Source organism: Canis lupus, chromosome 21 (genome assembly GCF_003254725.2).
Source record: "Canis lupus dingo isolate Sandy chromosome 21, ASM325472v2, whole genome shotgun sequence".
Lineage (NCBI taxonomy): Eukaryota > Metazoa > Chordata > Mammalia > Carnivora > Canidae > Canis > Canis lupus.
Window position 1 is genome coordinate 43,165,247 of NC_064263.1, and position 25,288 is coordinate 43,190,534.

The following is a 25,288-nucleotide window of genomic DNA, read 5'->3' on the forward strand; positions in this document are numbered from 1 at the left end:
TGCAGCATCTGGTGAAGGCTGGTTTCTGTCTCCTTAGAAGGCAGCAGGAAGCGAGTTTGGGAGGAGGGAAAAGTCACAAGTCCTCATTTGGCCATATTATAATTTTTTTCTCATGACCTTAAAGAAGTTTTTTGTTTTTTTTTAAAAAACAGCTTTATTGAGATACAACGTACACATCATACAGTGAACCTATTTAAAGTGTACAATTCAATGGCTTTTAGTATATTAATCCGTGAGTTCTTCATCCACCACCGCAACCAGCTTTAGAACATTTTCATTACCCCCGAAATAAACCCTGTGCTCTTTAGCTGTCACCAGCTCATCCTCCCTTCCCCTTCCCCTCAGCCCTAGACAACCGCTACGCTACTTTCTTTCCCTATAGGTTCTGGGTGCTGATTCTGGACATTGCCTAGAGAAGGAATATTTCCTATATAAGGAATAAGATATGTGGTCCTCTGTGACCGGCTTCTTCCACTTAGTATAATGTTTTCCAGATTCATCTGTGTTGCGGTGTGCATGGGTACTCCATTTCTCTTTACTGTTGAGTAATATTCCATAATATAAATATATCACATTTTATTTATCCATTCATCAGTTGATGGACATTGTGGGGGGCTGTCTCCACCTTCGGCCTATTATGAATAATGCTGCTAGGAACGTTTGTGTATCACTCAGCGTGTGGACATATGTTTTCATTTCTCATGTGTGTGTACCTAGGAGTACAATTGCTGGATCATATGGTAACTTTATGTTCAACTGTTTGAAGAACCATTTTACATTCCCACCAGCAGTTATAGGAGAGTTCTAATTTCTCCACTTCCTTGTCAACATTTATTATCTGTCTCTTTGATTTTTAGCTATCCTAGTGGCTGTGAAGTGATAGCTCACTGTAGTTTTGATCTGCATTTCCCAGATGGCTGATGGTGTTGAGCATCTTTTCATGTGTTTATTGGCTTTTTGTGTATCTTCTTTGGAGGAATGTCTATTCAGATCCTTTGCCCGATTTCAAATTGGGTTGTCTATTTGTAATAGTTTCTTAATAGGTACAAGTCTCCATCAGGTATATAACTTGCAATTTGCCCTTCTGTTCTATGGGTTGTCTTTTCACTTCCTCTGGTGTCCTCTGAAGCACAAATGCTTCTAATTTTGATGATGTGGTCATATTATATTTAAGACACCTTGTGGGCAGTTGGGGGTATGAGCCTGGGGTTCAAAGGAGAGACTGGGGCTGGGGATACACATTTGAGAATCATCCATGTATAGACGGTATTAAGAGCCATGGGGCTCGATGAGAACACCGAAGGGTGAGTGTGGCTGGAAGAGAAGACGGCTGACACTTATACGGGTCAGGAAGGAGAGGCAGAGGGATGATCAAAGGAAGCTCCTTGCTCCTAACCGAGAAGGAAGCTCTTCAGAAGGGCAGTGTGGACTTGGGATATGGCATCGGGTAAACCCAGTCTCATTGCTTCCTCCACTGAGCACAGGTCCCGTTGCAATATCCCAACATCAAGCACCTACACGGCCGTGTGGTCCCATCCTTGCCACGACAGAAGTTTGCAGGGCGTATTCTATGGAAGTCACCTTAGCCAAACAGGTCTCCACACTCAGACTCTCCACTCAGGAAATGCACTTACAGGGGGAGATTGAAGTACTTAGTTATCTGGGAAGATTTATGACCTTGTTGATATTAACTCCTGTTACTGTTAATGGATGTGATGCTGCAAAGCTTTGACGGAACATATGTCTTCTTTATTTTTTTAATGGGACACGCTAACAGCCCCGTCCCACAGGACCAACCAATTACAGAGACTTCAAGATAGAGAGCGCTAGAGGTCTTCCCCAGGCCACCTTTTCCCTTCTGGGGTCACTGTGACTTCCAGGGATTCCAGGATTTCTGAGATCAAGAAAAGGGCTTTTGAAACACCAAAGTTCAAGACCGGTACAGGCTGCTCCTGTTGAGGTGTATTTAAAAGCTGCCGGGGAGGGAGGGGCCATAGCTCTCACAACACAACACGCTTTGTGAGTATTCTCATTGGCAAAGCCCAACAAAACTCGAGGAATCCTATTTTCTGCAACATGTGTGATTTTGGTGCTGGCTTTAAGTGTAACATGCTCCAGGTGGAAGGGGAAGAGTCCCGGCTCTGTAATGAAAACACGGAGTCAAGGCAGACGGATCCCCGCTGGGCTTGAGTTGAATCCCAGAAGAGTCAGAGAATCAGTTTAGCCTTGACATCAGTTTACCTCTTCATCTTTCACCTCAACTTCTAGAGGGCCCAATACACTTCTTTGTTCGCTTCCCTTCTTTGCTCGCTTCCTCAGCCATCAAGAGCTTGAATTTACCTCTTGTTCACTTTTTTTTTTTTCATCTGCCAAGGGACCACAACGTAGAGGGCCAACTGGGACAGTGCCTTGCATACAGAAATATCCAGAAAAATAGGGCAGAGATCAGAAGAGCATAGAGATAGAAGCTTCTGTCTTAATAAGCAGTGCTGCTAATTTGGTGACCTTCAGTGGGGTCTCCTGAGGACCCAGTTACGTAGGGGTTAGAAACATGGGAAGTGAGAGAAGGTGCCAGAAGTGAGAAGGGCAGGTCCTTATCAGTGAGGAGGATTCTGAAACGTTGGAACTGGTTTCCAGGAGATGAGGGAGGGCTGTAGAGACGTTTCCCTTTCCTCCCCTGGGATTGCAAACATTAGAGGGGTGGGGTGGGCTTAGAGAGGGGAGCCCAGTGCGAGCAAGCGCAGGAGCTTTAAATCCCCGTGGGGCTCACTTGCTATAAAACAGAGGTTCTAGCATCTCTGATTTCACGACTCTGCACCCCAGTTACAAGTAACAGTCCTGGATGGAAGTGCGACAGAACCCGGGGCATCTTTATAGGGAAGCCCGGGGGGGGGGGGGGGGTCCGGAAGAGGGTCTCAGAGTAGGAAGAGGACTTCTCTCCTCTTGCCCACAACAAAGTCTAACTTTTCTCCCCGGGGAACAGTGTTGGGGTGGGGGTGGGGGGACGAGGGTCCCAGAGGAACTACGGGGGAGGAGAGTAGGGCTCTCGGCACCACCATCAAGTCGCTGAGAAAATGGTTAGGAATTTCCCCTATGTGGCAGCATTTGCCCTGCAGAACCCGAAGGTCTGCAGACAGACTCCCCGCGGGTACCCGGGGAGGGGCCGCCCGAGGCGGGGGGCGCGGGGCGCAGGTGGGGGCGCCATCCCCCCGGCCCCCGGCCCCGCCCCCCAGCCAACCCCGAGTCACTGTTTTCCGGGGGGCGGCGGGGGCGCCTGGCGTCCCGGGACTCGGGCTCCGGGGTGGGGGCGCTCCTGCTCCCGCGGCCCCAGCCGGAGGGCGCGACCCCCGCGCGGCGCGCACCTGCCCGGGCCCCCCTCCGCCCCCTCCCCGCTCCGAGGCGGGCGCAGCCGCAGCCGCAGGGGGGCCGGGCCGGGCCGGGGGGCGGGGCGGGGCGGGGCGGGGCGGGGCGGGCTGGGGGCGGGGCGGCCGGGCCTCCGAGCGGGGCGCGATCCCCGAGCGCCGCGCCCGCGCCGCCTCCCGCCTGGCGCCTCCCGCCTCCCGCCTCCCGCCTCCCCCGCCGCCCGCCGGCAAGTTTGGCGGCTCGTGTCCTCCCGGCCCGCGCGCCCCGGTTGGCGCGGACCCGCGGAGCGATGCCGGGGGACGTGCTCCTAGTCGTGTGGTTCTGCGTGTGCGCCGCCCGGACAGGTGAGCGCGGCCCGGCCCGGGGCACGGGCTCCGCGCGGGGCGGGCAAGGGCGGCGCAGGGCGGCGGGCCCCTGGGGGCGGGGGCGGGGGCGGGGGTCCGGGCTGCGGTGCCCCGGGAGCCCCCCTCCTTGCAGACGCGGCCCCGCCGACGCGGGAGTGAGGGGCGCGGCCCAGCCGGTCTCCCTCCCTGCCGCTGCCGGGAACCAGCCCCCGGGGGGAAGCCGCGGCGGCCCGGGCGCGCGAGCCCCGCACCCCGCAACTTGCCGGGTGCGCTGCAGCCGCGGTGCCGGCGCGGGGCGCGGCGGGGAGGCGGCGGCCGCGGGAGTCGCACCGCAGACCGAGCGCTTGCGGCCGGAGGGCAGGGCGCGGGGCAGCGCGGGGCGAGGGGCGCGGGGTGCGGGCACGGCTGCGGGGCAGGCGCGGGGCAGGGCGCGGGGCAGGGCGCTGGAGCCAGAGCTGCGGGGCGCGGGGTGCGGGCAGGGCGCGGGCAGGGCTGCGGGGCAGGGCGCAGGTGAGGGCGCAGGGTGCGGGGCAGGGCTACGGGGCAGGGGTGCGGGCAGGGCGCGGGCAGCGCTGCGGGGCAGGGTGCGGGGCGAGGGGCGCGGGGTGCCGGCAGGGCCATGGGGCAGGGCGCGCGGTGCGGGCAGGGCTGCGAGGCAGGGCGAGGGGCGCGGGGTGTGGGCACGGCTGCGGGGCGAGGGCGCAGGGCAGGACGCAGGGTGAGGGCGCAGGGTGCGGGGCAGGGCTACGGGGCAGGGGTGCGGGATGCGGGCAGGGCAGCGGGGCAGGGCGCAGGGTGCGGGCGGGGTGCGGGGTGCGGGCAGGGCTGCGGGGCAGGGCGCGGGGTGCGGGGTGCGGGGTGCGGGCAGGGCTGCGGGTCCCCGCGGGATCCCTGGTGTCCCGGTCCCCTGGCCGCCCTTCCGGGGGGAACTCGGGCGCGTCCTCTCCCCTGCACCGCGTCCGCAAGGGCCGAGGGAACAATAATCGGGGAGTCGGCGCGGAGCGGATCCGGGGCGTCTGCGGAAGCTCGCAGCCAGGTCTCTCCCGCTGTAACCGCGGGCGGCGGCCGTGGCGGGGGGACTGGGGTAACCGGTAATTCGCGAAGTCCCCGCTCGGTCCCGCCTCGGGAGGCGCAGTAGTGAGGACGCTGAGCACGCCCTGCCCTCCGCTCCCCCTCGCCCGCCCGCAGCCCCATATGTCTTGGGGTTCGGAGACCAGTTCCCGGTCGTCTCCTCCGCGGGTCCAACAGTAGAGGAGGGGAGGGGGGCACGGCAGGGCGGAGGTACAGCCCCCCGGATCCTGATTCCCGTGCCAGCCCGCCCTAGGACGCGCTGCCGACTTTGCACCCCGGGACCGGCGGGGCTCACCCCTCCCTTTCTCTTTCCCTCTTTTGCCCCCCGCGTTTCCCCTCTCAGGAGGCAGAGGCTCCTTCCCAGGCCAGGCGGCGAGCTCGGGAGAGGGCTGGGGAGGGTGCCGCGCCTTGATTACCGAAAGTTCCCTCCGCCTGCGCCCCAGGGGACCCTCTTAGGCCTGCGGCCGCCCGAGGACCCGAAGTTGGGTGTCTCCGAGGTTCCTGCTGGTCTTTTCCATTTACCCGGCTCTGAGAGGGTAGTGGCTGTCCCTTTGCTTAATGGAAGAGGGACGGGTGTGGGCTTCTCCAGGGACAAAAGGAATCCCGCCCCCCCGCCCCCCCCCCACCCCGGGCTTCCCAAGGCTGCGGAGACGCTCCGTCCAGCCTAGGACAGCTGCTCCTTGGGTCCTGGGCTTTGGGAACCAGGAGCGCAGGGGAAGAAATGCGCCCCCAGAGGATCAGGTCGGGCGAGGCTGGTGCAGAAGCGGGGTGCCAGTCCCGTGCGCGACAAGCAGGTGCTGGTGGGCATCTCAACAGAGGAACGGGAGAGAGAGAAACTGGACCGGGGAGGGGGCAGCTTATTGGTCATTGCACATCCTCAGGTGCACATCCTTCCGACCGGTGTGCCCTGATCCTCTGTGCTCATTAGTTCTTTGCAAAGTGGGCGCAAAGTGCCCCCATCCGGAATGGACTGGGTCTCCAGGGTGCATTGCTCGTGGACACCTCTGAGAACACAATCTTTTCCGCTTCCCCACGCCAACCCCCTTTAACCATTGTGAAAATTCTGTTATGGGGAGGATTTATTCATGCATTTCTTCACTCATTCAACAAACAGCCCATCGCCTTGCTGGGTGCTGGGATTGCTTATGCCCTGAGGAAAGGACTTGGTCCTCGACTTCCAGGAACTTAAAGTTTAGCTGAGAATCTAGGTAGAAACTGGAAAACGTTTTGTCTCCTTACAGCCTGGGGGGTTGGGGGGGGTATGGTGTAGGAGAGGAGGGAGTATAAGAAGTTTCAATGAAAGCCATACAGAGGAGAAATGGTAGGAAGGAATTTGAGGGAGGGGTGGTTGGTGGTCAGGGAGGGCTTTTGAATTGGGAGGTGACCTTTGAGAGTGGTGTTTCGAAGGCTTTACAGGGAGTTTTCCAGGTGGGCAAAGTGGGGAAAGCATTCCAGGGGAGCATTCCAGGGGGAGGGCACAGCCTGTGCACAGGCTGGGGGGGGGGGCATTGTCAAGTCTGCCCTATTGGTTGTGGCAGTTGTGAGGAAGCTTAGGTTTTCCGTGCCACTTGGCACTTCTTGCACACCAGAGGCCACACACATTTCTTCTACAGAAATTCTCAGAAGAACCAGGATGACGGGAGGGGGGTTGGAATTGTATCTCCAGTCCTTCACTTAAAATTTCTTGTCTCTTGAAGGGGTGTGATCAGCAGTTTTCTGGGGGCAGCCGCTTTGATGGGCCCAGGAAGCGTCATCATCCCTGAATCAAACATCCATCCTCTTTGGTGGCAGAGGCTGGCTCCTGATTAGTTTATCAGGATCCAAACAGCCGCTTGGAAAGTTTATTTGTCAAGTGGGACAGTTGTCTGGGCTGTTAACAGTCCAAAATGAAGTAAACATGTGGTTCACTTAGCGAGCTGCTCAGATATCGCCGCCTTTTAATGGAAATGAATAGATGATATCAGGCACAGTTTAATTAAAGCAGCGCTGCGGTGCAGTAGCAGTTACATATGAAAAGATCTAATGATAGGTGTCACAGGAAGCTGCTTAAATTGCTCATTGTTTGGGGAACTTGTTTTAGAGGGTAAAATGGAATCAAGATAGGAGGTGCTGTTCTCTAGCGCTTGTTATTTCTGGGTGAAAAAATGATTTCTGGGATTTTCAGGTGCATCCCTACCGAGGAAAATGTAGAAGGCTTCAGTATTAGCGGGGATAGGGTATGACGTCCACGAGTTTTCTCCTATGGCTTGGCTGTGTGCATAACACAAAATTCCCTTTTCCGTTGGTTTTGGTCACCAGGGCCATCGTGGTGGTGGTGGTGGTGGTGGTGGAGGTGGTTGGGGTCGGGTTTGGGGTGTGGGGAGCCCCTGGGACCCCTTTTGCTGCCTTTTGCTGCCACCTGCTGGAAAGGAGAGCTTTTCTTCTCGAAGCACTTCTAGGCTATTCATGAACTCTGACATAATAGAGCTGTGAACAGAGCCCCCAGCCTGCAGTGATTATATGCAACGTGTGGCTAACTTAAACAGGCATGGAACGTAGTCTTCAAGGGTATTGTTTTTGGGGATCTTTGCAGGAGTCCAGGGGTCCGAATCCGATCAACTGGTTGTGACATCCTGCTGTTATATGAGGACTTGGAGCATCTCCTCGGCATCAGATTCCTCTGTGTTGACCAGGGGAAAACAGCTGCCATCACGGACAGTGAGCTGGATTAGATTTTTGAAGTGAGCCAGGCCCAGGAGGATTTGCTTGGGAGCTTACGCCCAGGACCCTGAAGGTGGACTGAATGGTCTTTAGGCCTGAGCACTTCCCAGGCAGGACTGTGGGGGTGGCTGGCAGGAGCAGGTGTCCTGGGAGATTAGGGTGGAGGTTCGGAATCCCAGAACCAGGCCTCAAGTGCCTCTCTCATGGTGGTGACACGCTGCCTTCCAGGTTTTGAAAGGTTGTTTCTTCCCCAGAAGCTTTTTATCCTGCTTAATTCCAATTCCCAGCTTCAGCCCTTTGTAGAGCAGTTGTGGCCAAAGTAGAGAACTTTAATAGAGTTTCCTGGGAAAGGGCAGGAGCTCCATGCTTGGACAAGAAGCAGAAGCATTAAAAAAATTATTTTTATGGAACCAATGATCTCATAGTACATGAGGTTCAGGAGAGGCTGTGAAATGCTACCTTATTAATAGATTTTCTGATTCCCTAGGTGGTGTGTAAAGTGCTATCTTTTACACATCCTGCTATTGGCGCTCGGCATTTCCATCCTGAAAGGAGACCAATTAAAGGGAGAGAGGAAAAGCGTATCTGGAAGCCTAATTGATTTCCCTTGTTCTGTTTTTATGAGATGTTTTCATGACAGGAGCAATACAGTGACCTTAAAACCAGGGAATCCCTTCACTTGTGGGCTGTTAGGAGGAGGAAGGAGCGTAGACTTAATATTTAGATTTCCCAAAGCATGGCCAGAGTGAGAAGCCCTTCTAGGTCATTGGGGCATGTGGAGGGTTTGGGAGGAAGGGGGACATCCGAACATTTGTACAGTTCCAGTGGAGTTGAGGACCCGGGAGCCGTCTTATGAAAGACAGATGCTGCAGAGCCCAGCTGGGCACCACATGTGTGCTGGGAGTGTTCACACAGTTATCACCAACACCTTATGAGGCTGGGAGGTGGGCATGATCATCTTCATTTTACAGATGAGGGAGCTGAAGCTCAGAGAAGTGGGGTTATTTTTCTAAGAGTTAGTAGGGGAAGAGACAGGGCTGAAACTGCCTCTTGGTTTAGTGTCGTTTCCACAACCCTTTGTGGATTGAGTGTGCTGTGTTCTCATTTGGGGACGGGGATCCAAGGGCACCAGTGGGGTGTCCTGCTAGTTCTACAGAATCTGCCTGGGTGCCTTTTAGGCTTGTCTAGTGGAGGGGCTCCTAGTCTGGGAGCGTTTTAAGGATGGCCATTATAGTGGGTCTTGAGTCCCTGCTCCGGTCAACCACTGCCACGATAATGTTGCATAATAAACCATCCAGAACTCAGTAGCTTAACACATTAAGTTTGGTTCACGTGTCTATAGGTTGTCCTGTTCTCGGCTCATCTAGGTCAGGTTTGGCTGGGCCTGGTGCCTAACTCAAGCAGGGTGTCTGCTCCATGTGTCTGAGTCTCCTTGGACCCAGTGGACCAGTAGGGCCATGTTCTTTTCATCATGATGCAGAGGTACAAGAGAACAAGCCCTACCTCACGAGCATGTTCAGGCCTCGGCTTGTGTATCATTGCTAACATCCGAAGCATCACAGTGACCCAAAGAAGTTACAGGGTGAGGCTCAAAGTCAAAGGATTCAGAGGTTTGCTTTCACTCTAGTGAAAGGAACTGCAAAACCATGCGGCAAAGGGTATGGATCTGGGAGGGGTAAAGATTTGAATCCAATAATTCAGTCAACCACAGTTTTTAAAGAACGTTTCCTTGGCCCGAATGCCATCCTGTCATCTTGCGGTATCCCTAGATGTGCGTGTCGCTTGCAGGTCATTGTGCCTAAAGCACTGATGGTGCAGGCACTCACTCAGCAGTGAATTAACTTAGGTCCTAAATTCAGGGCGTGCGGGATGTCAGCCCCTGTGCAAGGCACTGGGGCTACAGGCACACTCTCTTCTTGTGTCCAGCTAAGGGCACGTTCCCCAGGTCACTTTCCGAATTCCTAGCCGGAGAAAGACCAGCCCGGAGGTCCTCTGAGATCACTCATGATTTAATTTCTGCCATATAGGTGTACAACACTGTAGATCAAACTGAAATATTAGTTCTTTTCCTGCCTTTTCAAGGTGATCACAGAACTGCTGATATCTGAGCTCACTCGGAGAAAAACATCACCAGTCTCTGCCAGAGGCTCCTGGTGCCCTGCCTCGGGCTGATAAACAGCCATTGGCTCAGTCCTTCCTTGCACAGAGTAGGTGTTCGATGTGAATAGAGTGTGTGTGAGGGATGAGCAAGTGAGATCACCACGTAAGGTAGGGGCATGGCCTCCTCCCCTTCCTCTTCCGCACACACCTGAAGCCCTCCAGCGATTTCCTATTGCAATTAGAATAATACCCATCTCCTCGCTGTGGTTCAAAAGGCAGGGTCCTCTACGGCCTCATTTTCTAGCCCTCGCTCCGGCCCATTCTGTGCCAGCCACACTAGCCTTTTCTCTGTTCCCCGGACATGCTGAACATGCTGAGTCTGTTCCTGGCTTACAGTGTGCTATTCTCTATCCTGGGAAAGCTGTCCCTCCCCCTCCAGACCACTCCCCCCATCTTGCCACTGCCAGCCCCTGAGGGCATTCAGCTTTCAGCTCAAAGGGACCTTTCCGGACTGTCCTTTCTAAAGCCCCCGCCCCCCCCACGTTGCTCTGTATTCCATTACTTCTGTTTTATTTTCTGCATAGAATTTATTGCCATCTCAAATTCTCTTATCTACTTATTTATTTTTTTACCTTCTCTTCACTGTACCCCAGGCATGATGCATGCTCTACGAGGACATCTCCAGGGCCAGCAATGTGTGCTACACTGTAAGCACTCAGTAATACCTGTTGAAGAGGTACCGCGGGAATGAATGAATGCAGAACGAATGGAAGGAAGACTTGTCCTTGAGTAAACTGGTCTCATAGCTGGCTGCATTGGGAAGGGGGGAGCGGAGCCTTTAGGTCAGAAGACAAGGAGAAACCCTGACAGAAACCAAGAATGCAACTCTTGCACTGCGCCTTCAGCTTAACCCTTTGCCTTGGTGATGACAGGTGACAGCTCCAAGGAGCCGTCCTGGCCCCAACTTCTGTTGCTATAGCAGCTCCGGTTTTCCTCACAGCAAAAGAGTAGGGAGAGGGGAGATTTCCTTCCCCACACCTGTGGGGTAACGGGGGAAGGTGGGGGGACAGGTGAGGTTGTAATAGCTCGCGATGCCCTGATGAACATTCACTCAGTGTCTCTGGGACAAGTTGGGTTTCCAGATCGTGCCTCGGCGACTGCATTACCATCCGCCAGAGGTTGACAGCTGTTGCTGAGTAAAACATTTCTGACTGTGCAATCAGAATCGCGCTACTGAGATGTTCGGTGTGGATGGCAGCTGCCTTTATGAATGGCTTACCCACTGTCCCTTACGGTGATCTCTAGCCTTATTAGTGCATATCGGTGGGAGTCCCTTTGCAATCATGAGTGTGTCACTGCACAGATTGTCCCCTGGAGGACAGACAGGCTTAGGCATTTGCTTTTCTTACATAGGGCCATCTAAGCCCAGGCTCTCCAGCCAGGTTGTCAGGGAATTTAACTTTCTGTTCAGGAATCCCCTTGGATGGAATATACATCTGTCGTTTCCCTTTTCTTGGCTAGCCCTCGGCCACCCTGCTCCAGCAGGGACAGGAGCCCTCTGGGTTGCCCTCCCCTGTATCACAGTGGTTGAGTCTGATGAAGAGGTGCTTACTGGTGATGGTGGTGTCAGGTTTTGCAACTGCGTCAGGTGGAAGAGGTGGGATCCGGGCCACTGTCCTGATCCACAGTGCCCAGATCTGAAAAAGCTCAGAAGCCCAAAGTTTCTTCATAACTCACAGTGATGGCAAAAGCTACCCTGAGTTGGACTCATTTCCTGGTGAAACTTAACCTCAACTGACCTGAGGCTGTGTGTAGTCTTTGTTTAGCCAGCTAGAGGACAGCATCACCCTTCTTGCATCAGAAATACTGTATTTGATTGTGGAGTACTGATTCAGACGTCCTTTAGGGTGTTACCTAAAATGTAATGTAGAGGGCATATTACCTCTCCAACATGTGATACGTTCTGAATCTGCAACACGTTTGGCCTTGAGGGTTCTGGATAAGGGATCATCAATCCATAATGAGTGGGGAGTGAGGGCGAGGGAGGGGACAGAGAACCTACAATATCACTGGGGCCATGGAGCAAAGAGTTGTTCTCCGTTTCCAGTGCAGACGGTAGCATCTCCACGGACTCATTACTGGCTTCCTTGCATTCCCTGCTACTCCTGGCCTTAATAATTTCTGTTCGGTATTGCTGCTTGCAGTCTGTGTTTGAAGCCAAGACAGCTGTTTGTTTCTTTCCAGTGGTGGGCTTTGGGACGGACCCTGACCTGCAGATGGATATTATCACTGAGCTCGACCTCGTGAACATCTCCCTTGGAGTCACTCAAGTGTCTGGACTGCACAATGCCAGCAAAGCATACGTGTTTCAAGGTAAGGCACTTCCTCCTTTGCATGGAGGCGGAACTTGGGGAGGAGGATCTGTCTGGGGAGTGTTCATGTGGTGTGTGTTTGTCAGAGGATCGTCTCCATTATTTTTCTTGTGTCACTGTCATAAGGTATGTTCAGAAATATCAAGAGTGTTCAGATAATTGAGGGGTGTTCTGAGGGTGGGAGGGGGGCACTAGAGGCATGGTTGTGAAATATTTGGTTTGGCGATGAAATATTTCCTTGGGTGTTTTGGTGGGGATCTAAAGTTCAGTGAAGTTGCAAAGCTCTTGGAAGCTATTGGCCAGCCATATTATTTTTATAGGACATGTCTTCAACTATTATCTATTATCTATATACCTGCACTATAGCTACATCTATTCTTTTTTTTTTTTACACCTATTCTTTTTCACATATTTATCTCTCCTATTTAACATGAGCACAGAGGGTATTTTGTGGCTGCAGTGTAGCTTACTTGGTTCTCAAATAATCAAGGGAGTGTAGTGTGCTTTTTTTTTTTTTTTTAAAGATTTTATTTATGTATTCGTGAGGGACACACAGAGAGAGAGGCAGAGACACAGGCAGAGGGAGAAGCAGGCTCCATGCAGGGAGCCCGATGTGGGACTCGATCCCGGGACTCCGGGATCATACCCTGGGCTGAAGGCAGGTGCTAAGCTGCTGAGCCACTCAGGGATCCCTTGTAGCGTGCTTCTTAAAAGCTCAGCTGCCTGAGGTCAAATTCCAACACTACCACTTACTGGCTTTGAGACTTTGGGCAGTCCCTTAGCCTAACTGTGCCTGTGTCCTCATCTAGAATACTAGTACCTGCTTCATGGGGCCGTTATAGGGATTAGAGGAGTTAATCCAATGAAGTGGTTAAAACCGTGTCTGATACATGAAGTAGATCCTCAGTAAGTACTAGCTGTGAATATGGGACTTGTGCTGTGTACCACGCAACATGCTCACAGTAGGATTCCCTGTAAGAGTAAACAAGATAGGTGCAGCCCGTTCTAAACTGTGATGAGAGAAAGTCATTACACAAGGAATGATTGGGTCACGATTGCTGTCCTCACTATGAAGGGGATGTGTGGGCTGCCATAAAGAGTAGTAGAGGGCGATCTGATTTCACCGGGGTGGAGCGTCAGGTAAAGGTTACCCTGAAAATTGATGTGTCAGCCGAGACTTGAAAAATGAATAGAAAGCCTGGTGTAGGGGAGGGTGGGAGTTCTGAACACTCTGGGCAAGGAAGAGACTATGAATGAAGGTCTAAGGCAGAAGCCAATCGAAAGGTGTCTGGTGCAGCGAAAGGGTGGTGAGGGGCTGGAGAGGCAGGCAGGGGCTGGGTTGCATTGGGCCCCGTAGGCGGAGCTGATACCTAGCTGATATCAGGGGTTTAGAGTCACTGATGATGTATGGCCAGTCTCCATTCCCATAGGTGGGAGGCCATGTATGCTAGTTAACGAATTTAACTCTTACCCCATTTGTAGCCCCCGGTTCGTGGTCTCGTACTTCATTCTCAGTGCAGCAGGGGCCTTGGCAGAGGTTGCTGCAGGGGAGTGTCCTGATGAGGTATGACCACCGGGCAGTTTGGGTACTCTTCTGTGGAAACTTCTGGCAGCGTTCTTGTAACTCAGCCTTTTGTGAAGACAGCAAAAGGATTATTTTAGAATGGCTGGACCAATATTAAGAGATGAGATTCACATATTTACTAGAGAGATAGAACTTAGGCCTTGTTAATGGTATAGAATAAATCTACAGGAATTATATGATGATATCTAACCACAGCATGGGTGTGTTAATTTCCATTTACTCTTACAAAGGCATTGGTGAGGTTCCTAAGCTCTGGGCAGGGTTAAGAGAATCCAGATGGAATTGCCTTTTTTTTTTTTTTTTTTTTTTTGCCTTGTATGAGGTCTGCTCAGTTCCTGTTGAGAGGTCATGCTTCATGAAGGCAGAAGTCATCTCTGTTTAGATACATCCCTACATCCCTAGAACCAAGTACCATGCATGCCATGTAGTAGGTGACAAATGCACATGTTGAATTGAATTAAAATTTCCTCTGTCTGATGTGCTCCATGAAAGGCTTGTTGCCTGCTTTACTACTATTCAGTCACTTGTTAATCTACGAGCGTGAGCTTCTTTGGTAAGACTTCTTCTTTTTTTTTTTTTTTTTTAAGATTTTATTTATTTATTTATCATGAGAGACACAGAGAGAGAGGCAGAGACACAGGCAGACGGAGAAGCAGGCTCCCTGTGGGGAGCCCGATGTGGGACTCGATCCCTGGACCCATATCATGCCCGAGCTGAAGGGAGACCCTCCACTGCTGAGCCACCCAGGTGTCCCTTTGGCAAGAACTCTGTTAGTTTGTGTGTCCTTTGCTTTGGCAACTACCTCTGGGCTGTCTAGCAGGCTCCAGCCAGGGGGAGTGATTTTCAGCTTCTTTAATGGTAGGAGTAACTTCATTATGAAAGGTTGACAGAGGAGGACTTTCCCTTAAGAACCCTTGTGATTATATTGGGCCTACCTGGGTAATCCAGCATAATCCTTCCACCTCAAGATCTGTAATTTAATCACACGCTAAAATCCCTTTTGCCATGTAAGGTAACATATTTACAAGTTCTGGCAATTAGGACACAGACATCTTTGGGGAGCCTTTACTTTGCTTACCACACCACACACCTTTTAGTTGCCAAAGATTCATGTCTAGGGATGCCCGGGTGGCTCAGTGGTTGGGTGTCTGCCTTGGGCTCAGGGCATGATCCCCGATCAGGGGATCAAGTCCCGCATCGGGCTCCCTGTGGGGAGCCTGCTTTTCCCTCTTTCTATGTCTCTGCCTCTCTGTGTCTCTCATGAATAAATAAATAAATAAGTAAATCTTTAAAAACAAAACAAAAAACCCCCCCAAGATTCATGTCTGTCCCACACGCAAGATACATTTACGTTGTCTCAATATTCTCCCAAAGTCTCAACCCATTACGGCATCAGCTCAAAGGCCAAAATCTTATCCAGTCTCATCATCTGAAAAATTCCAAATTTGATTATCTAAATAATCTAAATCAGGTATGACTGTGACTCTGAGTATCATACATTTGGGGCAAAACTCTCCATCTATGGATCCATGGCAAGTAGGAAACAGGTCATCTGCTTCCCAAATACAATGGAGAGGCAGGTGTAGGATGCCTGTGATCGACAGTCCTGTTAATAGAAAGGAAATAGGAAGATGAAAGGGGCTGCCAATCCCAGGACATTTTGAAATCCAGCAGGGCAAACTCACTGAGTTTCAGGGTCTGGGAAAAGTGCCCTGTGGTCCTTGGCTCTGCCTTCTGGGCCCACGACCCATACCTTCGAGTAATTCTTCCTTTTTCTGGCAGAGTAGTGTGTGTTTGCGGTCAAGTAGTTTTACCAGCCTGTTGCCGCCTGTAGAGTTTTGAAAGTCTGTCACTTTTCCTCATTTCATCCTCTTTCAGTCCAAGTTGGCAGTGTTTCTGCTCGTATAACATTTTCAGGAACCTTTAGGGTCTCCTGTCCATTGGACAAGAGGCTCTGCCTCCGATCTTCCTGAGATAGCCCTGTCTCGGTGCCTCACCTCGCGGACATGGCCGGTGGCATCCATGAGTCACATACCTGATCTCCTCAAAGATCCCTCTGTGTGATTGAATCTATTGAACTTTTGATCCTTCAGAGCTACTAGCAAAAAGTTGTTCAGCTACACCTGTGGTTTTTACCCCAGAGCAGAATTTCCTGACAGAGAGTCTCCTAATGATTTTTGTCTTTTGTGGTCCCAGTAGGCTGAGACTTCTTCCATTCCTCAGGGCCTAGTTTCTTTGCTTGTCAGCTCATCTTCCCAACCATCTCTCTCTTTCCTCTCATCTTTTGCTCTAAGCAGCAAGGAGAAACCGACTATGCCTTCAACACTTGGGCTTGGAAATCTCTTAAATGTCCAAGTTCATCTGTTACAAGTTTTGCTTTCCGTATTACTCTAGGACACAAGTCAGCTAAGCTTTCTGCTTCCACGTAACAAGGACCCTGTGTCTTCCGGTTCCATTTCCTTTTTAGCCCTTACCAGAAGCATTTTTTTAAAAGAAATTTTATTTATTTATTTATAAGAGACACAGAGAGAGAGGCAGAGACACAGGTAGAGGGAGAAGCAGGCTCCCTGTGGGGAGCCCAATGTGGGACTTGATCCCAGAACCCTGGGATCACGCCCTGAGCCGAAGGCAGACGCTCAACTGCTGAGCCCCCAGGTGCCCCAACCAGCAGCTATCTATCTATCTATCTATCTATCTATCTATCTATCTATCTATTTATTTATTTATTTATTTATTTATAAGATTTAAAATTTATTTATTAGAGACACACAAAGAGAGAGAGAAAGAGAGAGTTAGAGACACGGGCAGAGGGAGAAGCAGGCTCCATGCAGGGAGCCCGACGTGGGACTCGATCCCAAGTCTCTAGGATCACACTCTGGGCTGAAGGCGGCGCTAAACCGCTAAGCCCCTGGGGCTGCCCATCAGCAGCATTTTTAATGTTCATGTTTCTAATGGTCTGTTCACGGTGATTTAAGTACTCCCTACGATAATATAGATTTTTTCTCTGCAGAGTCTTTAACATTCATATTTCCATCCTGGTCTGTTCATGGCAATCTAGGGTTTCTCTGTGCTCCCCTCAATTTTTTTAGCCTCTGCTCATTATTCAGTGCCAGAACCACTTCTGCAGTTTTAGTTATTTGTTACAGTAGCATCCCACTTCCTGGTGCCATCACTGCCACAGTTGTTGCTGTAACAGATTGCCATAAATTTAGTAGCTTGAAACAAGACAAATTTATTAGCTTATAGTTCTGGAGATAAGAAGTCAAAAATGAATTTTAGGGGGCTAAAATCAAGGTGTCAGCAGAGCTGTGTTCCTTCTCGAGTCTTTACAGGTATTTAGACCATTTATATTTAATGTCATTATTGACATGTTTATATTTAAGTATATCTGTTTGCTATTTGTTTTCTACTTTCCCATGTATTTTTTTCTTCCATTTCCCCCCACTTTTTGGCTTCTTTTGGATTAATTGAAGTTTTAAAGATTATTCCATTTAATTTCCTTTGCTGGCTTATTAGCTATAACTCTGTTTCATTGTTTTAGTGGTTGCTTTAGACTTTCTAGTATACATCATTAATTATTACAGTCTACCTTTCAGTGAGATATACAATGTCATGTATATTATAAGAACATTTCCATAGTTTACTTCTTTTCTCCTGGTCATTGATCGGTCGTCACACATTTTACTTCCCATATGGAATTGTTTTTTTTTTTTTTTTATTTAATTAGTTATCTTTTGAACAGATTTGGATAACAAGAAAATCAATCACATATTTAACCATGTAATTACTATTTTCTATGTTTTTTAGTCCCTTGTGTGGATTCTTATTTCCATCTGGTATTGTTTTCATCCTGTCTGAGGGACTTCCTTTAACATTTTTTTTTAAAGATTTTATTTGTTTATTCATGAGAGACATACAGAGAGAATGGCAGAGGCACAGGCTCCATGCAGGAAGCCTGATGTGGGACTTGATCCTGGGACCCCGAGATCACGACCTGAGCCAAAGGCAGATGCTCAACCACTGAGGCACCCAGGCGTCCCCTCCTTTAACATTTCTTATAGTGCAAGTGATAAATTCTTTTGGATTTTGTATGTCTGAAAAAGTATTTTGTTTTCATTTTTGAATGATATTTTTGCTGGGTGTAGAATACTGGGTTGACCATTCTTTTTCTTTCAGTACTTTAAAGATATTGATTCACTGTCTTCTCACTTGCATTGTTTCCAACCAGGAATCTATGTCACTCTGTCTTTGTTCCTTTGTAGGTAATTTTCTGTCTTCTGATTTTAAAACTCACTTTGTCATTGATTTTGAGCAATTTGGTTATGATGTACTTCAGTGTGGTGTTCTTTATGTTTTTTTTTTTGTTTTTTTTTTTTCTGTGTGAGCTCTCTTGCACTTCATCAAATTTGAAAAAAAAATTGGCCATTATGTCTTTAAATATTTTTCCTGCCCCATCTCTCTTCTTTAGGGATTCCAATTACGTATATGTTAGGCAGCTTAAAGTTGTTCCACAGTTTACTGATACTCTGTTCATTTCAAAAATTATAGTTCACTTTTATCTCTGTATTATTTTTGATAGTTTCTATTGCCATACTTTCAAGTTCACTGAACCTTTCTTCTGTAGTGTCTGCTATTAGTATCATTTAGTATTTTTTTTTTTTTTACAAAATCACTTATTATGGTTTTATCTCTGTAAATTTAGTTTTGACTCTTTAAAAAATATTCCATGTCTCCATTTAACTCTTTGAATAGATGGAACACAGTTACAATACTTGTTTTATTTTTTTATTTTTTATTTTTTTAAAGATTTATTCATTAATTCATGAGAGATGGAGAGAGAGTGCACCACAGGCAGAGCGAGAAGCAGGCTTCCCACAGGAGCCCGATGCAGTACTTAATCCCAGATCCCGGGATCATGACCTGAGACAAAGGCAACCGCCCAACTGCTGAGCCACCCAGATGTCCCACAATAATTGTTTTAATGTCCTTGACCACTAATTCTAGTATTTGTATCAGTGCTGGGTTAATTTTGATTGATTAATTTTTCTCCTCTTCACTACTTTGTTACATACCTGGTAATTTTTGATTGAATGCCAGACATTGTCATTTTACCTTGTTTAGTGCTGGCTATTTTTGTATTCTTATAAATATTCATGGTATTTTTCTAGGACACAGTTAAGTTACTGGGAAACCATTTGATCTCTTTGGATCCTACATTTAAGGTTTCTTAGCCCAAAGCAGTGCTAGTGCTAATAGCTAGAGTAAAGCTAATTATTTCCCATCACTGAGGCAAGACCTTTGGTGTGCTCTACCCAATTCCCTATGAAATGTGAGAGATTTCAGCTTAAGTGGGGAATAGGTAGTATTCTCAGAACTGTATGTATGTTGAGCACTGTTACCTTTTGGGTGTTGGTTCTTTGATTTTGGGTAGTTTTCTCATATGCCTGTAATTCACTGGGTACTGATCTTGAGAGAGATCTGTATGTTTTTCTCTCTGCTGTTGTCTCCTCTCATGTATACTGACCTGTGAAATCTAAGTGCCTTGGTCTCCCCCTCACTCTCTGCTTCCTCATCTAGCCCAGGGAGGTTGCTGGGCTCTGCCTGAGTTCTTCCTCTGACATAGCTTGGGACCTCTCTTTTAGAGCAGTAGCTTGGGTAATTGTAGGGCTCCTTTCTATTGTTTTCCATTTCTCTCTCTTTTTTTAAGATTTTATTTATTCATTCACGAGAGACACACACAGAGAGAGAGGCAGAGACACAGGCAGAGGGAGAAGCAGGCTTCATGCAGGAAGCCTGACATGGGACTCAATCCCCGGTCTCCAGGATCAGGCCCTGGACCGAAGGTGGCACTAAACCACTGAGCCACCCAGGCTGCCCCTGTTTTCTGTTTCTCAAGGATTGCTGCCCTTCAGTGACTGATATCCAGTGTCTTAAAAACTGCTGTTTCATTGAATATTCATTTTAAATTTCAATTCAGATTAATTAGAATTAAAAATTAAAAATTTATTTCCTCGCCCATACTAGCCATTTCAAGTGCTCAATTGCTGTATGTGGCTAGGAGTTCCTCTATTGAACTGTGCAGGTCTAGGGAGGCTCTGAGATTTTACTGTTTTACCATACTGCATTTAATATGGGCAAGCTACAAAAGCCTATCTTTCAGTATTAATACATGATAGCAACTAGCAAGGTACTTAAGCTCACTGTCTCAGGGTACTTCCATTTACTCATTGATACAACAGTAGTATCTGCTATATTTGGTTGTAGTGAGGATGAAGTAAATTATATATAAAGTGCCATACCTGTATTCAGTACATGGTGAACTTGCATTAGATGTGAGTTCATACATTTTTAAATAATAGGGTATAACTTTGGCCTTCTTCCCCTATGTGTATGATCTGTCTTGTGTGTTATTAGTGTCATATTTCAACCTGTAGAGGTAGATGGGATGGTGGGAAAAGCAGAGGATTGGGGATGGGGGTGAAAATTAAGGTTCAAGACTTTAAATGTAATATAGTTATATCATCTTCCCTACAACCACCTAAGGTAAGTACTTTGATTGCCCCATTTTATCAATAAGTAAATGAAATTACCTTGAGGGAGCACTTAGGGGTGCCAGTGGATATGCCACTTAATGTTCTCAAGTGTCAGATTCCTCATCTGGAAATGGGAAGAATGCACAGACTGGGCATAAGAATTAAATGACAGTGCATGAAAAGGTACTCTAAAAAGCGTAAAGGGTAAAAAAAAAATCATTATTCTTTCCTTCATTTGTTTTTATTCCTTCTCCTATTTTACTATCCTAAGTCCAGTTCTGAGTCGATGTATGTTAAAGGAGTGAAGACCTTCATTTCAATGCTAGCCTATTAATAATATCGATGAATTTAAGTAGAAAGCTTACTTAAGTGGAAACACTCCTGGACTACCAACTCCAAAGCCTGATAAGTTTTATTTTGGAGCTAGCCAGCCTTTTAAGGTTGTCTTTGTCACTGCTCTCCTTGTATAGTACAGAGAATTGAACAAGTAAGATTTTTATTCACTTCTTACTTGAAACAAATTATATTTTATTAGGAGCTGGGGCTGGGGCAGAGAGAATGAATGGCGATGTGAGACTGGCATAGATCTTGTCTAAGCTGAAAAGCATCCTAAATACCAGCTTTAGATTTTCAAAAATCATTTTGGAAAATCTCTGCATTGCCTTGAAAGGGACTCAGGGAAGATCTGAGGGTTTGGAACTGTACTTCTCCCTGATTGACAGTGTCTTGGTGTTAAGTAGTTGGGAGGATGTATCTGTCCATTGGTGTCTCATTTATAAAAGTGAATTAGAATATGCATGAGCACAGATTCTTTAATGTGTTGCTTTTTTTCCCCTTATGCCAGTAAAATGCTACCTTTCAGGAGTTCTATTTTAGAAGTTTCTAAAGGAAAAAAATAATAGTATCTTTCAAGTAGCATGTTTTACGTGACAAAATAGAACAAAGGCTAATGTGGGATACTTCAGGAAGATTGAGGCTTCCGGTACCTATGGCATTCTAGAATTTATGCTAAAAGTTGTGGGAGACACAGATGAATAAGGCAAAGATCTTGACCCCAGTGAGGTTATAGCCTAGAAGGATAAACACAGAATGCCCTTAGACACTCTGACGTAGAGGGGAAGAGAACTGGCTTTGTCGTGTATTATAAAGTCCCGAGTATGTTGAAGGAAAAGTTCTCACTGGATGACTCAGGGAAGGCTTCTTAGAGGAGGTGGCACCTGAAGCAGCCCCTGAGAAATGGACAAGAATTAAATATATAGTTTCTAGGTCATAGGAACACTGCTCTTGTGTAATCATTTTCACGAAACAGTACTTGAAGCTTGAGTTATAGCTCTGAATGCTTAGAAAATCTGAGCAAGATGGAGTTACCCAAAGGGTTTGTTTAATGTTGATCTTCCACATTTCCTGCCACCCACTATTGCCCAAGTCTGAATTGTTTTTTCTGTTGATTGGATGCGCCTAGTCACTAATTACCTCTGGGAGCATTTACAAGTCAACCTCACTTTGAGTGGAGTGATTTAGTAGAACTTTGCATTTAATCAGTTAGTGGAGTGAGTCAATTCACATACCAGCATCTCCCAAATATAGGTATTTTTTTTGCTCTTGCCAAAATAAAACTCAAGCAAGCTGTGGGAGTGGGGTGAGTTTTGAAGTTCCTCTCTGGGAAGATTAACACCTGCACTGCATATTCTGGAAAATCATTCACTGGCTGTGTGACTAAATGTATATTGTAGAGAAAATAATTTCCCAAGTATGCACATTTCTAACATCTGCGCTAAAACCTATTTTCTCAGTCATGCCCCCTTTCCCATCAAATAATACATTGAGGAGAGCAGAGGTGGAGAGAAACAGCAGAGAATGTAAAAAGAGAATAATTCTTTTAGAAACTATTATGTATATGTACCAATTCCATACTAACGTACTGACCTTGGGTAAATTACTTTACCTCTTGGAATGTTTTTCCTCTCAGGACATTGGGTAATAGTGGGAATGTCTACAATAGAAGGTATTTTTAAGGGTTAATTTAAATAATATAAATTCATTGTAAGCAATAGAAAATTAAACATCACTTATTAGTAAGAGTTCAGCAAGTATACATTTTTTCGTTAAATATTTAGCAGGTCCCTACTACTATGTGCTAGGCACTTTCAAGTATAAGGAATATAGCAGTAAGCCAATCAAAGTCTGGCTCTTACAGGGAAACAGACAATAAGCAAATAAGTATAAAGTAAGTTCAGATATCTTTATTTTTTTAAGTTCAGATAACTTTAAACAATTTATGCATTTTAAAAAAGATTTTATTTTTTTATTTGAGAGAGACTGAGAGCATGAAGCCGGGGGGAGGGGTAGAGGACGAGGGAGAGGGACAACTAGCCTTTGCGACTTGATCCTAGGACTTTGGGATCATGACGTGAGCTGACGTGAGCTGAAGGCAGATGCTTAACTGACTGAGCCACCCAGGTGCCCTCAATTTATGCATTTAAATTCAGGAAACTATTTCTGTTTTACTTTCTTCCAAAGAGTATTTGCAGTTACCTACTGTACTTAATTCCTAATGAGGATGGATAACTGTTATCTGAACTGGATTTTTTTTAAAGGAGGATTATCTCAACTTCTAAAGTTTTTTTTTTCAAGATTTTATTTATTTATTCATGAGAGATAAAGAAAGAGAGAGAGAGAGAGAGAGAGAGGCAGAGACACAGGCAGAGGGAGAAGCAGGCTCCATGCAGGGAGCCCGACAGGGAACTCCATCCCGGGTCTCCAGGATCACGCCCTGGGCTGAAGGCGGCGCTAAACCACTGAGCCACCCGGGCTGCCCATCAACTCCTAAAGTTTCTTTTTAATCCTTCTTCCAGCACTCATACTGTTGTACTATTTTTCATATCTATCATACAGATAAAGAAACAAGATCTAGAAAGTTCTAGGAACTCATATTATCAATAGTGACAGACATAGGATTTGAACTCGGGAGTCTACACCTGCAGAGTCTGTGTCTCAGCCCCACTCCACCTCCTGCTTTTTTTCCCCTAATGCATGAGAGCAGGAATGAATAAATAAGTGCAATGTGATAAAGATACAGCTTCTCTTAAGAGAAACCAAAGGACATCTGCCAAAATATCTCTTGGCAGGTATTGTAAATCAAGTGGGGCAGATGGTTGTGTTATCAGTTGGTGAATTCCATTAATAGAATGTTATGATTCTTTCATTTGGAGGGGCCTGCTGAATACCTGCTGATGAATACCTGGTAATCTGTTTGGAAGCCCATAGAAAACATGCACGAAAATCAGAATTAACCATGAGGCTGTACTTTAATATGTGTCTGTTTAAAATGTAGTCTCTGTGGCCTCTTGACCAGGGTTTTCTTGAGAGAGCATTGTGGGAGAATTAGATGAGCATTGATTGCAGTGCTCTTTGATGAATGCTGTGATTCCTAATTGGAATTTATTTTAAAATATTGGGACTAAATTCTTTAGTGTGGGAACACAACTCCAAAATTAGAATGTAAATCAGTGGAAAAACAAGATTTGATATGCAAATATTTTATTTAAATACAACTTTTCATGGATGCAGCCAGTGCATGAAGTGAAGCCAAGATGTACTGATGCGCTGGGCTGGCTCAGTCCTCCTGCTTTTACATCGTGTTAAAAAATAAGGCGGACATAATGCCTGGCAGGACGGCGTTGCAGAGTAGAAATAGGACCATGTGCTTGGGGAAACAGGTTCTAGGATGGCTCTTTCATTTGACTGCTGGGTCTATTAACTTCTCTGAACCTTCAGTCTTTAAAGTCATACAATTTTTTAAATTTGACAAGGAGTTATTCCACAAAACAAAAGAAAAATACGTATAAGCCCAAAGGATAACTTAAGCAGCAATGCTGTCACTGTCCCCCAGAATCAGCAAATGCTAACATTTTGTCATATTTGCTTACAGTCTTATAAACAATTACAGAATAAGTTCAAGTCTCTATGTTCTCCTTGCAGTTCCTTTCTTCTCTCAGCCTCCCTGAAGGCCGTCCTTACAGAGTTGCTGAATACGCAGTATGTGTGGATGTGTGTGCACCTGTGTGTGTACAACCACATTTATGTGTCCATATACAAGAAATATAATAGGGAGGGCATGTATCGTGGCCCAATGTAGAGCCTTGGGACCAGACTGCTTAGATTGAAATCCCAGCTCTGACTCTTTCTAGCTGCGTAATTTTGGGCAAGTTCATTCACTTCTCTTTAGCTTATTTTTTTCCCCATGTGTGATTCAGGGATAATAAAGCATCTATCTCACAGGATTGTTCTCTCGATTAAGTGAGTTGATTCATATAATGTGTTAGAATTTATTGGGCTCTTAGTAAACATTCAGTGAATGGTAACTACTACTTTGTGTGGTTAAAAATTATATAATTGGCATCACGCAGTATGTTTCTTTTTGAAACTTATGTCACTCACCATTATCCTTTCGAGGACATAAAGATCTAGTTCATTAGTTTGAACTGCTGCAGAACACCTCAGTGCATTCATCCCTTTGCCTATTGATGGAACCTTGGCTTGGTTCCGATTTCTGACAAACAGTATTTCAGTGTGCATTTTTGTGCATGCCTCCTTGCCCATGGTCTTAAATTCTTAATATATGTACCTTTCCATAGAGAGGATTCTTTAAGGGTATCCTTAATTGTCCAACAAACCATTAGTCCAGTCCTGTGGTTGGTTACCTCCAATGATGGAGATAACACTATATCATGAGGCAGCTCACATTATTTTTGGGCTACTCTGTCAGAAATAATTTAAAGGAAGACAAATTTTGGCTTCATGCTATGCCCTTCTGTTGCTCCCACCTGAATCACTCTAGTCATATTGGCCACCTTTTGGTTCCATGAGCGCACTAAGGGTTTCCCTGACCCTTGCCATCATTTCTCCTTGCAAAAGGCCTGGAAGGCCTTGTTCCTGTACTTTCTATACCTGGCTATTACTCTTAAATGTCACTTTCTTAAAGAGGCCTTCTCCTACCTCCTTACCTGTGAGGGTCCCCTGTATTGTCATCAGTCACCACTTCCTGGTGTTTGGTCCTTCAGAGTTCTCACCGTAAATTGAAATGATGCAGTTCTTTTTGTTTCCTTTAACTCTGTCTCTTAGTCTGTCAGATCACTCTGTGTCTCTACTTGTTTTCTGTTCTAAATCAGTACGCGGCACAGTGCCAATGCCTGGCACTTAGAGCTGGCACTCAAGAAA

General features: G+C 47.2%; 1 protein-coding gene across 2 annotated transcripts in view; it reads left to right on the forward strand.

The window, feature by feature from the left end:
- Window positions 1-3,548: 3,548 nt before the first annotated feature.
- NELL1 (neural EGFL like 1) overlaps window positions 3,549-25,288 on the forward strand; it is an 820,299-nt gene continuing 798,559 nt past the window's right edge. For both annotated transcript variants that reach the window (XM_025459768.3, XM_025459770.3), the window contains exons 1-2: window positions 3,549-3,707; window positions 11,823-11,951. In XM_025459768.3, coding sequence (XP_025315553.1) covers window positions 3,653-3,707; window positions 11,823-11,951 — 184 coding nt within the window. In that variant the 5' untranslated portion in view covers window positions 3,549-3,652. The remainder of the gene's footprint in view (window positions 3,708-11,822; window positions 11,952-25,288) is intronic.